Below are 16,775 nucleotides of genomic sequence, written 5' to 3' on the forward strand. Positions count from 1 at the left end.
CCTGAGGCAGGCATGGTAGCTTTACTGATGACCTTGGTTCTGAGAATCAGTTCCACATGCCTGTCTGCCCCCCAGCAAGTCTTGGGCGTAATGGGCTCCATTCCCATTCAGACACGAGTCCCACCGGCCCCAGCCTCACCTGTGGGGTGTGGGGGATGGGTGTTACAGAGCTGAGAGAACACTGCAGGGGTCTGGGGGCTGGTGGTGTGAGGGCCTAGCTGGAGGTGGCATCTGTCGAGTAGAAGATAAGCAGAGGTGGACACAGGTGCAGGCGGGGCCTCTGCCAGCACAGGGGGTAGGGGGTAGGGGTGGGACCCCCAGGTCCTCCCACGCCATGCTGACGTATGTGGGACCGTTTCTAACACCCAGGAAACCGACAGGCTTGAGGTCCTGTGCCTGGATGTTGTGGGGCCATGAGGCTTGCTCCCTGGGGTCAGGGGCATAAGCTGGAAGTCACCAAAGCAGTGGCACCAGGGCAAGGTCAGGACAGCACCAGGGCTTCCTGGGAGACCCTCCTCCCGCCTGGCCAGGGAGGACAGGGCGGCCCTCATGTTTGGAGTCGTGAGCTGCAGGCAGAGGTTGCTTCACAAGGAGAAAAAGCTCAGTGTTTTTGCTCCTTGTTGCTCAGGTGTTGAGACCTGCAGCTGTGACGGGTGAGCCTGGGGCAGCAGACACCCCTCCCTCCCCACTGGCCAGGGTGGGCTCCAGGGTGTGCAGCTTCACAAGACTCAGTTGTAAGAATAACACAACTTTATTGGGAGTTGGGGTTTGGGTGCCCTGTCAGAGATCATCAGAACATTAAAAATGGACTCAGCATCACACACTCTACAGGCCTTCCAGGACGATGGCACTGCCCCAGCCGGTGCAGACCCCACCCACCCAGCACTGCTGGGGCCAGTCTCTGCCCCTGCCCCCTCCTGCATGCCCATGGCCAGCTCTTGCCAGGTGCCCAAACGCACCGGAGTGCCAAGGCCGGGATACCCCTGCCGGGCTGTGAGGGTCTTGGTATTTTTAAGGCAGTCAAATTTTGCATCCTGGCTCAAAGGCCAGTTCCCAGGGCCCCTGGGCAGCTAAGACCCGTGTGGCCAGCCCAGCCCTGGACATCTGTCCCGAGTCAGGGAGACCCTTCACTGCAGCCAGGTACAAAGTGCAAACACGGCTCTCTCTGCGTTGTTTAAAAATCGGTAAAAACAGGCTGGCAGCCTGTGGCGTCCGCGCCCATCACGCCTCAGTCCTTGTGACACCGGGGTTGTGGCCTGGCTCTGGCAGGCAGAGCGCACGTCTGAAGGCTTATTGCTGTGCATGGGGTCAGGCAGGAGCGACGCGAGCTGGGCCGTCCGACTGGGTCCAACTGCCAGCTTTACCAATGCAGCATTTATTTTAAAATTAAATTAAATTAAAAAAGACAAATTGCATCACCAGGTAGGTTTTCGATGAAGGGCGCGCCCTGGCTGGGTGGCAGCATCACACAGGGCCATTGGAGGCGGCTCCTGCAGGTGGTGGGGCAGCCATCTTCCTGCAGGAAGAGGAGTGGGGCTTGGAACCTAAGGGTCCAAGGGTCCCTGGTCCCTGTCCAGTCCCCCCAACGCCACCCCCAAACCCCGGCCCAGCCTGCTCACCTGTCCTTTGTCCCCAGAACGGCCACTGTGGAGACAGCTGGGCCGGCTGTGGCTGTGGCTGTGGTGACGGCCACCATGGGCCCTGGGGGCACTGCCACAGCCAGCACCCCGGTGGGGGCTGGGGCAGGACTGGCCTTGCTCACAGCTGTGGAGGCTGCCTCGGGGGGGACAGCCCCCGCCAGGGTGGAGGTGGCTTCTGAAGGTGCAGAGGAGGTGGGACCTGGCAGCGTGCTGGCAGCCCTGTGGGCAGGTGTGGGCTCAGTGACCTGGCATGATGTGGCCTAGGGACAGCCTGGCCCCTCTTGCAGCCCAGGAGGGTTCGCCCAGCCTGGCCCACACCTGCCCAGCACATGCTTCTACTGTGTCATGTCACCACCACCCTTACAAGGACCCCGGGAGCCTGCAGAGCAGGCAGGAGGGGCTTGTGGGGCCTCGTGGGGCTGCACCAGGTGCGGTGGGCAGCATGTGGAATAGACCTAACCCGCTGGTCAGAGGACAGCTGTTTAGGAGGGGAGAGGTCGGGGGAAGTTTAAGAACTGTAATGCTTCTCTAAGGAGCTAAACCCCACAGGAGCCCCAGGCTTGCCCCCTTGCCTGGCCTGCTTTTCTGCTCGTCAGAGCCCTGCCCCACTTCCTGTGAGCCAGAGCAGGACCCCCACCAAAGGGATGCACAGAGAGCTCCACCTCAGGTGAGAACCAGGGTGGGTGGGAAGGCGCCATCTCCCTCAGCACCGCCTGCTGTGACTGCATTTCACGCGTCACATCGGGCCATCACATCGGCTCCAGCAGCGCTGCCCGCATTCCCCCGCTGGCTGCCCACCACTCCTTCCCTAGTTCCCACAACAGCTGCTGTGCTGCCTGCCCCCCAGCCCAGCCTGGCCTTTCTCCCTGAGGGTAGGGATGGGACATGTGGGGGCTCAGCTTGCACGGAGGTCACCCCCCCCATCAGAGGTCAGCTGCAAAGCCCTAACATCCCCCCACTGTCTGAGCGCGACAGGCATTTATTTCCAAGGCACCTGGTTTAGGTGGGCACGTGGCTGGGACTTGGCACATACCAGACAGGATAAAAGCTGAACCAACCCCCTCCCCACCACCCAGGGCCACCCCAGAGCCTGGGTAGTGGCTCAGCAGGGCCTGGCCATTCTCTCCAAGGTGGGCCTATGGGTGGGGCGGCCCCATTCTCAGGTCCCTGGGGTGGGACACTCAGGTCCTCTGCTCACCCCGTGCATCCCTCCCCACAGCGCCCACCTCTGCGGGGTCACAGGGTCCACCTTCTCCTGAGCAAGCGGAGAGCTGTGGACAATGGCACCCACCCCGTCCTGCACACCTGGGGACCGGCGTGGGCAGTGGGGGGGCCTCCTGGCCAGGGCCCATACTGACAGCCGCCTTCTGCTCGTCCTCATCGCTGCCGGAGGCTCCCAGAGGGGCGTCCCTGGAGACACACACACTCCAGGCACACGGGGAGGCGGGGCCAACTGCAAGACAGGGGCGGGGGGGGGGGCACTGGTGAGGGCAGAGGAGCCCCAAACTCGGGACAGAACCTGTCCACACGCCGCCTGCCAAGGGGTGTGTCTGCCGGCGAAGGAACTGTCCTCCCTGTGGCTTCCAAGTCCCACCCCTCCCAACGTGGCCCTCGACAGCCTGGGGCTTCCCAGCCTGTCCAAAGGGCTCAGGGCCGGACACCTTGGACAGGCCCCCCAGCTGCCACCGAGGTGGCCCAGGGCGTGCGAGGCATGAGGAAGGCTGCCAGGGGTCCCGGTGGCACAGACAGATGCAGGGGCAGCCCCTCCCTCTAAGGGCGGCTCAAAGGCCTTCCACCCATCCTGGGCCTGGGCCACTCCGCCCGCTGCCCTGCCATCGGAGCTGCTACGACTCACGGGTTCTCTCTGGGCCCTGGCTCAGGCCGCCCTGGGCATCGCCGGGTCCTATGTCCACCGGGGAGCTGCACCTGGGCCCCGACTCAGAGCTGTGAACGAAGCCGAGGCTGAGGCCGTGCAGGGAGACGCTGCCCGACACGGGCGTGTCTGCCGCCCGCCCTGCCTCCTCACCAGCAGAAGGGCTGGAAGTCGGGGAACTTGGCCCAGCCTTTCTCCTCCAGAGCCGTGGTGCTGGGGGCCCTGGCTGCCCACACACTGGAGCCCACGTCCATCGCCACTCCCGGGGCGGCAGCCGTCGGGTTCGCCGGCTCATCAAACACCGTCCACGTGGCACCTGCCGGAGGAGACGAGACCAGAGTCCTCAGCCCAGATGCAGCCAGACACACAGCAGTGGCGCCCCCACCGGGCTGCTGGGCGTGTGGCTGAGGGCCAAGGACTGAGCCTCAGCATGGGCCCTGGTCGCTGGGGCGTGGGGAGCCCGCAGGACCACACACTCCAGGGCGCAGACAGGGCACCCAGTCCTCCACCATCTGTGCCCCTGCCCAGCCTGAATGCTGCACCCCAAGTACCTACCTTCTGAGCCACCTTCCACATGAGGACCGCCCTTTTGGGCAGCGGCTTGAGGAGCCCCTGCGGGAGCCACATCCCCATCGGCTTCCGCCCCATCCCGGTCTCCACGCGCCAGGCCGTTCTCTGGGCAGCTCTCTGCGGCGGGAGGGCCCCCAAACCTGGGGGGGAGCACAGTCAGCTCAGGGGGACATCACAACCGGGCCGGGGCCCCCCTGTCCCTCAGGGAAGCTGAGGCAGGGCGGGCGGGCACACACCTGGCTCTGCCCAGGCCCCGGGCAGCACAGTGGGTCTCCTTGTCCTCCCAGATGTCATCGTCCTCGTCGTCGTCAAAGGGCTGGATGTGGTCCCCACAGCAGGCCTCAAACAGAGCCGCGCTGGGCTGTGGGGGCCACGTGTTCACACAGCTCCCGAGGCCTGGCCCGCAGCCGCACAGGACGGGCGCCCAGCCAGGGAGGGACAGGGCTCCCGGGGAGCAGCCCCTCGCCCCCGCTGCCCACCCACCTCCGACAAACACTGAGTGGAGACTCACGCTGTCCTCGTCGGCGTCGATGTGGAAGTTTATCTCTGCGATCCTGTCGAAGGGAGCGCTGGAAGAAGAACGCTGCGCTCAGCGCGTGGCATCGGGGTGACCCCTCAAGGCCGCGGCGTGGTGGGCGCGTCAGGGGCTGGCCGGAGGCCGGGGGAGTCTGTAGCCCAGAGCAGTGGGGCTGAGAGCACAGGCCGACTCCGAGCCAGTCCAGGGTGTGGGTCACCCGGGGGGGCCCATGCCCTGAGCTCATTTGCTTTCTCCCCGCGCTGAGGGGCAGCCTGGGGAGTCGCACCTGGCTGCCGCATCTGGTCTGGACATGGGATGACCTGCCCTCCCTGAGGGAGTCTCCAGGCTGCGAGGGACCCTCTGCCCAGCCCCTCCCACACAGCTCACACCTGGCTCAGCTGAGGAAACGGGGCGGCCTCTAGCAGAGCCCACCTCCACCCTGCCAAAAGGGACTGGGTGGGGGTTGGGAGAGGGGTGATGGCACAAATCAGGGCTGTGGTGTGCGAGGGAGGCAGCCAGGCACATGCTGGGCTCACTTGACGCTGTCGTCCTGGTCTGCAAACTCCTCGTCGTTGAAGCCAAACTGGTCCACGAATGTGGCCGTCATCTGCTGGACCTGGTACTCGGAGAAGGCCTGGGGGGCGGGCACAGCCTCAGACTCGGGCTCCTCCCGCTCAGGGCCACACAGGGCGCGTGTGCGTGTGGTCACACCCAAACAGCCTATTTGACTTGTAATTCACCCGCTGTGTCCCCAAAGGCCCCATCCATGTAAATGGCTTGGGGGGAGGTTCCCAAACTCGGTACAGGGTGAGGGCCAGGGTGAGGGCCAGGGCCAGGCGCAAGGAGCACTGCTCCCCTCGCCATCTCCCTCGGCAGTTTGGTGATATGCCACGGGACGCCTAGAGGCCTCAGTGCCGCTAGGACTGCGGAGAAGGGCCTGGCCACACGCACCTGCTGAAGGGACAGCTCGTTAGGGAACACGCCCTCCATGTCCTCATCCTCACTCGAGGGGTGGAGGTGGGTGCTTACCTGCAACAGTAGAGGGTGGGCGTGAGCTGGCGCCCGGGGCTGGTGCCTAACCTGCTCCCGACCTGCAGCCCACACTGGGTCTGGGCACAGGCCTCTTAGACCACACTGGGCTTCCTGACACGACAGGGATGGGACCGAGCGGCCACAGCAGCTCTGCTCGGGGCCTCAGGCCCGCACGTGGGTGGCCCAGGCCTGTGGTCAGAGGGTCTGTGTCTGGACACGGAGCAGAGGCTGCAGCACACGCTCGGCCGCAGGCGCACGCACGAGCAGACGAGACTCCTCACCAGGTCCACAGCGTTCCTGCGATTGGTCTCCGTCAGCGTCTCCTCCACAAAGCTCTCCCAGCGCCCACGGCAATCTGCAGGCAGCCCTGCAAGGGAAGTGCTGCCTGGTCCCAAGGTCCCGAGAGCCACTGCAGGTCCCAGGCAGCCTGTGCGGGCACAGGGCCCGACTCGGCGGGTGTCAGAGCCTGAGTTTACTTGGTGCACAAGGGACCCCAAGGGGCCCCTGACAGACACGCCAGCGTCGGCTTCTGTAACAAAGCGGCCGACGACCCGGCCTCTGCACAACCCGCATGCCCCCACCCGTTTTTCGGAGAGGTCGGAGGCTACGATTCATGCCCTGGAAACGGTGAGGGAAGATCACAGCGAAGAGCTTCCACTTGCCCGTCGCCTCCCCACCTGGACCATCCTGGGGAGCCTTCTCTGGGCCCCCATCCTCATCATGAGACCGAGGGACCAGGAGGCCTGACCCCAGCCCGAGGCACTGACAGAGAACACCCTCCTCCTCCGGACCTCCTGGGCTCACATCTGCCCGGAACCACAGGCTGACACGCGGAGACACGCCAGGTCCAGCAAGGCCACGCCTGCGGTCTGACTGACGACCACCTGCAGGGCTGTTTCCCAGCAGCACAACTGAATGCCAGTGCACCCTGTGCCCGCTCTGGGCTCACAGCATCTGCACGCCGCCCCCCGCCTCCAACACACTCCACCGCCTGGCCATCTCCCAGTCCACCCACCTGTCGGCCTCTTGCACCCTGGGCACACCCTGCTCAGTCTGCCTGGCACCCTCCTCCCCAGTAAGGCCACATGGGCCCTTCCCGGCTCAGCTCGTGAAGCCCGGAGCTGCAGACAGTGCCAGGACGTGCGATGGAAGGGTCAGGGCACGAGCCGCCAGGAACGTGGCCCTGCCTCTCGATGTAGGAAGCAGCCCAGGAGGCAGGCCGAGGGCAGAGGTGAGGCCTGGCCGGGGAGGGGCTGACTGGAACAGCTGGACTGCATGGTGTGCCCTGAGCGTGAACAGACGTCTGCCCAACAGAACACACCGGGGCTCACACCCAGCCGTGGGAAGACCCCCACGAGGCAAGGCAGCCGACTGTCCTGGTCGCCAGGCAGCTACCACCTGCTGAGGGGTGGGGGGCACGGCAGCCAGACCCAGCCCAGGGCTCACCTTGGATAACCTCGCTGACGGGGGTCTGCATGGCACCCCTCTCCAGGTTCCGTACCACCGCGTTGGCGATCCGGGTGAGGTGGCCCATGTTCCCGCGCCTCATGCCACCTGCTGCCCTGGAAGCAAAGGGCAGCATGAGGGCAGCTGCCAGGCCTGGGCCTTGCCTACCGCCCCCGAGTCCCTCCTCATGGCCTCGCCTGCGTTGGGAGGTGCTACTCCCACCCCCTGTGCAGACCAGAAAACGGGCTCAAAGCTTGCACTCCCCATGTACCAGCAGGGCCTGCTCAGCCTCTGCAGCCCTGCGGGCCGTCCAGTGCTGAGCCCTGCCCTGCACGCAGACCCCAGCTGCCCGAGGCCCGGGCCCTCCCAGCACGGCCCGGGGCCTAATGCCCAGGGAAACACCCAGTCCAGCAGCAATCTGCGAGCACAGGTGTGGGCAGGGCCTCCCGGGCACCATGTGCACTGACCGGGGAAGCCGCCAGCCTGTGGTTGCGCTGACATTCGGGTTCAGTAAGAGCAGGAGATGAGGGATAGACCGGGGAGGGAGGCACCCCCCAGGATAGCGGGCAGGGCAGAGGGAGGGCTGCCACACTGGACCCTGCAGGCCATCCTGGGATCCGGGCGGCCAGGAACTTCAGGCAGAAGTGACACCATCTGTTTCAGAAAGAGCCCAGCTGCTCACAGAGGCCGCATGGGGCAGGGAGGGAGCAGGAAGTGCCTGGACACTCTTTTGAGGGTTCAAGGGCTCAGTGGTAGAAGTGGCTGGTGCTGGGATGGGGAAATGGGGGATTTGGGACACACTGTGGGCACAGGACAGGCGAGGGGGCAGAGGAAAAGGTGAAGGAGGCCCCGGGAGCCAGGCTGGTGAGGAGCCTGAGGGGAAGGAGCCCGGCCCGGCCCGGGGACTGCCTGGCTCGTGTCAGCTCAGCCCCGGCCTCCCTGGCCGCCCAGCAGCGGTGTCAACAGCAGCAGAAGCCCCTCTGGAAACCAAACCTTCCCCGGAGCCCCGGGGCCACTGGGCCTGGCACACACCCTCGAGCCCCGGTGGTTCTTACTGTGTGTGGTCATTGGCCTCCCAGGCCTCCAGGATCCTCTGGACCAGGCAGCACTTCTGGAACAGCTGGGGGACAGGCTGACTGGTCAGGGTCCGAGGGGCTGCGTGCTCCCCTCCACCCTCCATGAGCCGAGTGGGCTTAGCAAGCAAGCAGGCGAGGAGCATCGTGCGAAGCGCTCCCGGGTGAGTAGGAAAGGGGATGCGTCTCGTCGAGGATCACGCATGTGGACTCAAAGGACCCAAAATCCCGGAATGTTTTCTCATGCCCTTTCTCTGTGATTTCCTCTCTCATGGTCAAAAGGAGGGCAGCTCACCCAGGTCACGTGAGGATCAGAAAAGAAAACGCAGGGGGGAGGGCCTCCGGCGGTGTGGCCGGGCTCAGCACGCAGCGCCACGCGGCGCCTGGCAGGACTCACGTGGGTCACCATCGTGCTCTCGGGGTGGCTGGCAGCAGGCAGCGGGCTCTCCGAGTCCCCACTCTCGGGTCCACTGACTTCAGCTCTGTCCTCCCGGGGGGCGTGGGAGAGAATCGCAGCCACGCACAGTTCCACTTGGAGGTGCAGAAAGTTATTCCAGGTGTACTTGAAAAACAGGTCCTGGGGACAGGCAGGGAGGGGCCGTGGCTGGCAGCAGGTGGGAGGCGGCGCCTGAGAGCCTCCCTCGATGAGAAACCTCTGCAGAGCCACGCAGAGGCATCTGAACATGCCCGAGGGCCAATCTTCTTGTCTCCAAATTAGAAGCTTAACTCATTTGTAGCCTCTCTCTTTATCCCGTGGGTTTTTAAAGGCTGTGTATTTCCTAGTAAGATCCCTGTTAACTACATTCTACACATTCTATTATGTGGGATTCGTATTCTTCCTTTAGGATTGTGTATTGACCCATGACTCAGTGGAAGTGTGTTGAATTCGCAAACACCCAGAAGGGACGGTCACGTGAGGAGGTGCACGTATGGACACTCCCACAGAAACCCAGAGGGGCCCACACCTGAGCTCCACCAGCTGAAGCCCAGCCTCTTCCAGACGGGGCGGGGCGGGGCGGGGGAACAAGCACAGCTGCCCCTGAATCTCTGACCCTCCCCACGCAGGTGAGGAGGCAACAGCGGGGGGCGAGGTTCACCTGTCTGCACCCCCTTGGCACCTCACACAGAGCAGAGGCCACAGCGGCCTACGTCCTGACTCTGATGCCTACCCAGAGGGAGGGCGGGCGCAGGGGGCAGGGTGGGGGCGGAGCAGGATGTGCGCAAAAATCCTCAACAAAATACCAGCAAAATTCAGCAGCACATTGAACAGATCACACACTGTGACTGCGAGGGTTTTATTTCTGGATGCAAGGACAATTCAACATGAAAATCAATCAATCACGATGGTCAGTGTCTACTGACCAAAGGACGAAGACCATATAATCATCTCAGCTGATACTGAAAAAGCAATTGACAAAGTTCAGCAATTCTTAAAAATAAAAACACTTAATGAACTGGGAATAGAAGGAAACCTGCTCAACACGACAAAGGGCCTCATGACAAGCCCACAGCCAGCACCTGCCAAGTGGTGACAGGCCACAGGCTTCTCCTCTACGGTCAGGAGCGGGCCTGCTGCTTGCTCCTGCCACTTCTGCTCAGCACCGTACGCAAGTTCTAGCGGAGCGAGGAGGGAAGGAAAAGATACGAAAAGTGTCCAAATTGGAAGGGAAGAAGTCAAATTATCTCTTTTCAGATGACACAATCAAATATGAAGAAAACTCTACGCATTTCACATAAACTGTTAGACCTAATAAACAAGTTCCAAATACAAAATCAACACAAAAATCAGCTGCATTTCTAGACACTAATAATCCAAAAAAAAGTTTTAAGAAAATAATTCCATTTACAATAGTATCCAAAAACAGAAAATACTTAGGAATGAATGAACCCAGGAGGTGAGAGACGTGTATACACGACCGAGGAGAGCAGACACCTGAGTCACTGAGAAGGCACCAGGCCAGGGCGGGAAGACGGGCTCTGAGACTGACACCATCACCAAAGTGATCCACAGACTCAGTGCAGTCTCTTCAAAATGCCACTCAATGGCTTTTTTTTTTTTTTTTAGAAATAGAAAAACCCATCCTAAGATTCATAGGGAATCACAAGGGATCCCCAAAGGAAAACAATCTTGACCCCCCCAAAAAAGTTGGACTCACACTTCATTTCACAGCTTACTACAAAAGGATAGTAATCAGTAGCAGGTAGTCCTGGCGTGAGGATAGACATGGAGACCAAGGCAAGAGAGTTGAGAGTCAAGAAATAAACTCTCACATACATGGCCAACTGATTTCCAACAGGATGCCAAACCACTCAGTGGGGAAAGGACAGTCTTTCCAACCAATGGTGCCGGGGACTGGACATGCACAGGCAGGGGAATGAAGCTGAACCCTCCCTTAGACTACATTTACAAATTAATTCAAAATGCATCGAAGACCTGACAGAGCTAAAATTATAAAACTCTTAGAAGAAAACAAGGGGGTCAGTGGCATGACAGTGGATTTGGCAATGATTTCTTGGATATGACACCAACAGATAAATTGAACTTCATTAAAATTAAAAACTAGTGTGTGTAAATGGAGTGAAAAGATAACCCACAGAATTGAGAAGAATTCACTAAAAAACCTTAATCCAGATTATATAAAGAACTCCTATAACTCAACAACCATCAAAAGAACCACCTGACTCAAAAATGGGCAAAGGACTTGGACAGCTGTTCAAAGGAAATACACAAATGGCGAGCAAAAGCACATGAACAGGTGCTCAGCATCACCAACCATTAGGGAAATGCAAATCAAAACCACCACGAGATACCACGTCCCAGCCATCATGACGGCCATTTTTACAGAAAACGAAAAACCCGTTTGGTGAGGGTGTGGACACTGGCTCCCTCCTACACTGCCAGCGGGAAGGAAAGCGGTGCTTCCCCGGATCGCTGGCCACAGAAGGACGCCGTGACCCCTCAACCCACTTCTGGGCACACGTTCGCCAGAGGGAAAGCTGGACTCAAACAGGAATTTGCATATCCATGTTTACAGCAGCTTCATTCAAAACAGCCAAGGGGCTCTAGCCGGTGTGGCTCAGTGGATAGAGCGTCGGTCTGGGGACTGAAGGGTCCCGGGTTAGATTCCGATCACAGGCACATGCCTGGATTGTAGGCTTGATCCCCAGTAGGGGTCATGCAGGAGGCAGCCAATCAATGATTCTCTCTAATCACTGATGTTTCTAACTCTCTCTTTCTCTCCCTTCCTTTCTCTAAAGTCAATAAAAATTAAATAAATAAAACAGCCGAAGGGGAAAGCAACCCACACATCCATCAACTAAGGGAATGGGCAAAGTGTGTCTACAATGGAAGGCGATTCAGCCATAAAAAGGAAGGACATTCTGATACCTGCCGCAGCAGGGATGAACGAATCTTGAAGACAACGTGGTCGGTGAAACAAGCAAGACACAAAGAGCCAAACACGGGTGATGCCACTTACATGAGGCCCCACAGTAGCCAAACTCAGGCAAAACGTAGCGTGGGGGCTAGAGGGGCTGTGGGAGGGCATGGGGATCGACTGCCTAACGGTCAGTGTTTCTGTTTGAAGATAAAAAAGTTCTGCAAACAGACAGTGGGGTGGTTATATAAACTGTGAATGTACTTACTGCTACTGAATTGGAACCCTTAAAATTATTAAGCTGGTAAATGTTATGTATTTTTTTCACCACAGTAAAGATAAAGAGAGGGTGGAAAAGAGAAAACTATTTTTAGGAGAGGAAAAGGAAAGTCCTTCATAACCCACTGGGGTTTCCAAATCTGGAAGAACCTGGAGAGGCCAGTACTCCAGACCCAGCTCCAAGGCTGGCTCCTTCTGGGAGCAGAGGCCCAAGGGCACGGCCCAAGAGCAGCCTGAGGATGCATCTGCCTGTGGTGCCCCACAGAGCCATGCCCCTCCCCTCAGCACCCCTCTGCCTGGCGGGCCCTCTCCTCAGACACCCAGGCATCCTCCAGGCACTGAATGGAGGCGCCCCCACTGGCTCTGACAGGAAGTGCTGGGGTGCCCTGTGGAGAGCGAGCAGCTGCTCCTCTGGGATGCTCTGTGCTGAAGGGCTAAAACCAAAGTCCTCCCTCGGGCACAGGTCTGGAAGGGCGTGACCTTATTACCCCTCCCTCAGACAGACAGACAGACACCCGCCTCTGCTCGCAGGGCCACCTCCGTGAGCTGCACCGAGGCCGGGCTGTCCCACCTTCGCTCAGGCTGTGGTCAGCCTGGGCCTGTCTCAGGACCAACCCAGAGCTTCCCAAGGCCCACCCCCAAGGCTGAGGTCCAGATGCCTGCCTGCTGGGCCTGCCCTGGGCACCTGCCTAGCCTGCCCACTGCCACGTGGGGGAGGGGAGGAGGAGCGGGCCGCTCACCAGCAGCAAGCCCATGGTGTTGAGCCGGCAGAGCTCCTGGTTGATGCTGGGCGTGTTGGTGTGCAGCAGGGCAGCCATGAGGCGGGCGCCGTGCAGGCGGGCGTTCCCGAGGGGCTCCTCCAGCACGCCGATGGTGGTCAGGATTGCGGCTTTCTGCAAACACAGAGCACCACTCACTGACCCTTGCAGCCCAGCGTGACCACTGCTCAAGGGCCCAGCTGGGGTCCACGCTGTGGCACAGCTCGGGAGGTGAGGAGGGGGCCTTCCTCGAGGCAGCACTGCCTGGGAGAGGGAAGGAGGCATCAGAGTGAGTGCGGGGTCTGCACCCAGAAGCTCCCCCAGCTGCAGGGGTGAGCACCCTGGAGTGTGAGACCTGTGTGCGAGGTAGGACCAGCGCTCTCAGGGCCACCTGGAAACTCTTAGGAGACTGCACACGGGTCTTCTCTGATCCCGCATGTGCAGCATCACGTAGCCACCTTTCTGTTAACAGAATGTTCCAGAACCTCTACCTCTGTGAAGCTTCCTTTCTGGTGGGGGAGGCAGCCTGGGGGGCAGTGAGAGAGCGAGTCTCCTCAGCGTGACCCCAGCACCCCCTAGAGCTGCTGAGCTGAGCAAGGGGCCTCCTCTGGGATCCCTGGCCCTGGGCTGGGCGCCCTCAGAGGCCAGGCGGACGGTGAACGTGGGCTCTCAGACGACCCCTATTTCAGAATGCAAGTCATCGGGGGCTGCAAAATGCCCACCCCCATCCCCGTGTAGACGGACATGCAGCAGGGGGTCTGGAAACAAGGCACTGGCATCGCCTGGTCCTCGTCAGGTCAGGGAACAGCAGGGAGCGTGTCCAGGCGTCCGCATCACCATGGGGCGCTCTGCTGTCTGAGGTCCTGTACCTTTGGCGGGTGGAGCAGGAGCTGGTGGAAGTCCTTCAGCCTCGGCTCAATGCCGTGCAAGACGCTGCGGCTGATGGGGCACAGCCTCTCCAGTCCCTGAGAAAAGGCATCCACCAGGCCCTCTGTCCTGTGGATGAGGAAGCAGATGGAGACGGGGACAGCCCCGGCCTCCGTGGCATCTCCCTCCCCTGCCCAACGTCCCCCTCATCTCAAGAGGTTTGGTGACTTACAGAGAGGAGGGGCCTGAGGCCTTGAGAGAACATTCCCAGGCGACGGCCCATACTCGAGCCGCCTGCCATGGAGGGTGGCGCCCAGTGCCGGGCGATGCCTTCCCCACGAGGCACTCACCCAGCCCGCCTGGCTTCCAGCAAGGTCAGCAGCACCTGCGTCCCGCTGACGAGGCAGCTCTCGGTCTGGTCCCCGTCAAACATGTTCCTCAGAAGCTGCTCCACACAGTCCTGCCTGTCACACACGGTCACTGCCTGGAGCAGGGCAAACAGAGCACGCCTCCCTCCCTGCCCTGCTGGCCTGCCCTCGGGAACCTGCCTAGAGACCTCCCGGGGGAAACAGGCCCTCAACTTAGCTCTGGGTCCGGTGAGCATTTCACAGCCAGCTCCTCAGAGTCCGAACCAGAGGGAGTGGCTATGTCTGCGTTTACAGGGCAGGCTTGGAGACGCACTCCTAACTCAGAGACCCCACCCACCAGCACCCGCCAGCACCCCGCTAGCCCGCAGCACTCACGACTCCAGCACTGCGAGGAGGGGGTCCGGCTCCAGGGCCTCGGGCAGCTGGCTGCCCTGCTCCCTGCCCAGCCGGACGATGTCGCAGAGCGTCTGGGAAGCGTTGGACTGCCTCTGCGAAGACGGACACGGCGCTGCGTTAGGGCCAGGGGACGTGTCAGCACCCGCTGGCGGACAGAGCCCACTGCGCGTCTTCTGGAAGCTGGGGACACGCTCTAAACCAGGTCATTCCCGAGGTGTCTGCTCTGCTTCCCACTGTCAGGGCGCACTAGACTGTCACGGCCCGGTGAGGGGCTCCTGGCGAGGCGGGCTCTGAGGCATGTACGAGTTCCCGGGCTCTCAATGCTCCACTGGCTCGCAAGGCGCCTGCCCCTCGGACCATGGTGAGCTGCACTGCGTAGGGGACCACCTCCCGATCCCGTCTTTTACCCTAACAAGGAGCTCCTGTTACTCAGAGGAGTCCCGTGAAAACAGACACAAAGGACGCGGCTTTTGAGGGAAACGTGACCCCGGGGAAATGTAGAACTGACCCAGGGCACTGGCGGGTCACAGGGGTTTCCTCGGGGCAGTGGACACGGTTAGACATGCAGCCTGGCCCCTTGTCGGGGCATCAGGACACGCGGCTAAAGGACGGGCTTGCACCAGCATCTCGGGGAGAAACGGGAGCAGCCAGGTTGGCCCTGTGGCCTCGCACCTGCCTGTGGCCCGTGGACAGGCCCATCAGCCCCAAAGCTCAGGCTCAGGGGGCATCGGCGCAGACACCCTTGGGGGGTGACGGGACAGACACCATTGGCACCCCCATGCTTCTCCCTGGCAGGGGAACTTCCGGCCAGAGCTCTCCCCTCCAACCCGGCCTTGAGCACGGCCAGAACCAGACACTCCCTTGCAGGGAGCAGAGCACAGCAGAGCCTCGCGCTCAGAGGAGAGTCTGCAGGAGCCTCTCCCGCCTAATCTCCCCGAGGGAAGCTGAGCCACACTGCGGGCTGCCCTGTGGAGAGGCCCCAGGGCCTGGGGTTGAGGCTGGCCTAGCCAGTCGCCCTCAAGGACCTGAGTCCTGCTGACAGTCCAGTGACTGAGGCACCGGTAACCCTGGGAGCAAACCCTCCTCCCCCAGTCGAGCCCTGAGTGACCCTGGGCAGAGGACCTGCTAGGCTGTGTCCACATCAATGACCCACAGATACTTGTTGTTGTGAGCAAATGAGTTTTGGGGCAATTTGTTACTCAAGCATAGGAAACGAACACAGTTCTGTGCTAGCGGCTCTATAATGCATGCGCGCTACTCGTCAGTAACAAAGTCTCTGAGTCAGTGCTCGACAGAAGGACGAGAGGTGTGCCATGGTCCTCCTGGGCAGAAAGGCCGCCTTGCCCCTCGGACGCAGCAGCGGGCGCTGCCCCACGGCCCGGGGAGGGCTCCTGGCGAGGCGGGCTCTGAGGCGTGTACGTGTACTCACATCTTCATCCTCCCTGGGGTGGATCAACTCCACGAGTCTCTGGATGATCCTCTCTTCATTGAGCCACTGGAAGGGAAAGGAGACTGTGACGGTTCTGCTCACGTCTAACCGCACGGAAACTTCCTTCCGTGCCTGGAGCGCCACGCACAACCTACACACGCACCAATGTGGTGTGCATATGCCAGCATATGCGGGACACAGGCTCTTTGCCCAACACGTGTCCCCAGGCCCAGAGAGAACAGGCAGTGACCTAACTCTGGAGCGACCGGACGTTCATGGGGAGGAAGCGCCGCATGTGTCCTAACGGGTGACTCACACGCCAGCTCTGCCTGAGGAGCCCGCCCAGTGCTGGCCCAGCGCAGCTGCTGCTTTTTTTTTTTAATCCTCATCCAAGGATATGTCTTTATTTTTATTTTTTAGAGAGAAAGGAAGAAAGAGGGAGAGAAACATCGATCGATTACCTCCCGTACATGCCCCGACTGAGGATAGAACCCCCCACCTGGATAGGAGCCTGACCCGGAAGGGAACCCGTGACCCTTGGGTGTGCAGGGAGAAGCGCCCGCCAGGGCTCAGCCTCTGCTCCTGCAGCACCAGGGCCTTTCCAAGGCCAGGAGCACCAGGACCCTGGTGAGGCCGCAGGAGCCCCGCCAGGGCTGACGTGCTGGGCACTGGGGGGTTCAAGGGCTAGGTGGTTGGGCAGCCTGGGTCACGCCCAGCTCCCCCAGCACCTCCTCACCCAGACGGATGATCTGCGCCCAGGACTGCACAGGGAGCCTTCCCTCCAGCTCGGAGGAACAGCAGACGTGATGCTGCGCCTGCTGCGGGCGTGAGCTGTGACTGGTCTTAGTGGGAGGCTCACCGAGGGCCTATTAGCCTAGGACTGAGCCCTGCCACCTTGATGAGCACTGTCACCGATTCCAGGGGCTGGGAAATGGGCAAGGAGGACCAATGGTTTATCCTACTTTAAACTGCATGGCAACCACACCCCACCAAGCACCAGGGACAGGCTGCCAGCACTGATCTCCTGCCTCTCTGGGTTGAGAAACCCTCTTCTCCCCCTCTTTCTGGGAAAGCCCTCAGGGAGCTACGGCCATAAGCACCATCAGGACAGACACACCATCAGGACAGACACGGGCACACACTGCAGGAC

General features: G+C 61.0%; 1 protein-coding gene across 3 annotated transcripts in view; it reads right to left on the minus strand.

The window, feature by feature from the left end:
• Positions 1–740: 740 nt before the first annotated feature.
• PPP6R2 (protein phosphatase 6 regulatory subunit 2) overlaps positions 741–16,775 on the minus strand; it is a 51,731-nt gene continuing 35,696 nt past the window's right edge. The window contains exons 4-22 of one of the 3 annotated variants that reach the window (XM_079774325.1): positions 15,626–15,691; positions 14,176–14,288; positions 13,783–13,896; positions 13,435–13,561; positions 12,548–12,700; positions 8,549–8,728; positions 8,134–8,198; positions 7,079–7,194; positions 5,914–5,999; positions 5,552–5,629; positions 5,137–5,234; positions 4,595–4,652; positions 4,320–4,444; positions 4,069–4,223; positions 3,667–3,829; positions 3,496–3,584; positions 2,946–3,093; positions 1,620–1,859; positions 741–1,516 (exon numbers count right to left, since the gene is read on the minus strand). In XM_079774325.1, the coding sequence (XP_079630451.1) occupies positions 1,465–1,516; positions 1,620–1,859; positions 2,946–3,093; positions 3,496–3,584; positions 3,667–3,829; positions 4,069–4,223; positions 4,320–4,444; positions 4,595–4,652; positions 5,137–5,234; positions 5,552–5,629; positions 5,914–5,999; positions 7,079–7,194; positions 8,134–8,198; positions 8,549–8,728; positions 12,548–12,700; positions 13,435–13,561; positions 13,783–13,896; positions 14,176–14,288; positions 15,626–15,691 (2,226 nt within the window). In that variant the 3' untranslated portion in view covers positions 741–1,464. The remainder of the gene's footprint in view (positions 1,517–1,619; positions 1,860–2,945; positions 3,094–3,495; positions 3,585–3,666; positions 3,830–4,068; positions 4,224–4,319; positions 4,445–4,594; positions 4,653–5,136; positions 5,235–5,551; positions 5,630–5,913; positions 6,000–7,078; positions 7,195–8,133; positions 8,199–8,548; positions 8,729–12,547; positions 12,701–13,434; positions 13,562–13,782; positions 13,897–14,175; positions 14,289–15,625; positions 15,692–16,775) is intronic. The other 2 variants (XM_079774323.1, XM_079774324.1) reach the window with 2 other exon arrangements.

This window comes from Cnephaeus nilssonii, assembly GCF_951640355.1.
Source record: "Cnephaeus nilssonii genome assembly, chromosome: 6".
In the NCBI taxonomy this organism is placed as follows: domain Eukaryota; kingdom Metazoa; phylum Chordata; class Mammalia; order Chiroptera; family Vespertilionidae; genus Cnephaeus; species Cnephaeus nilssonii.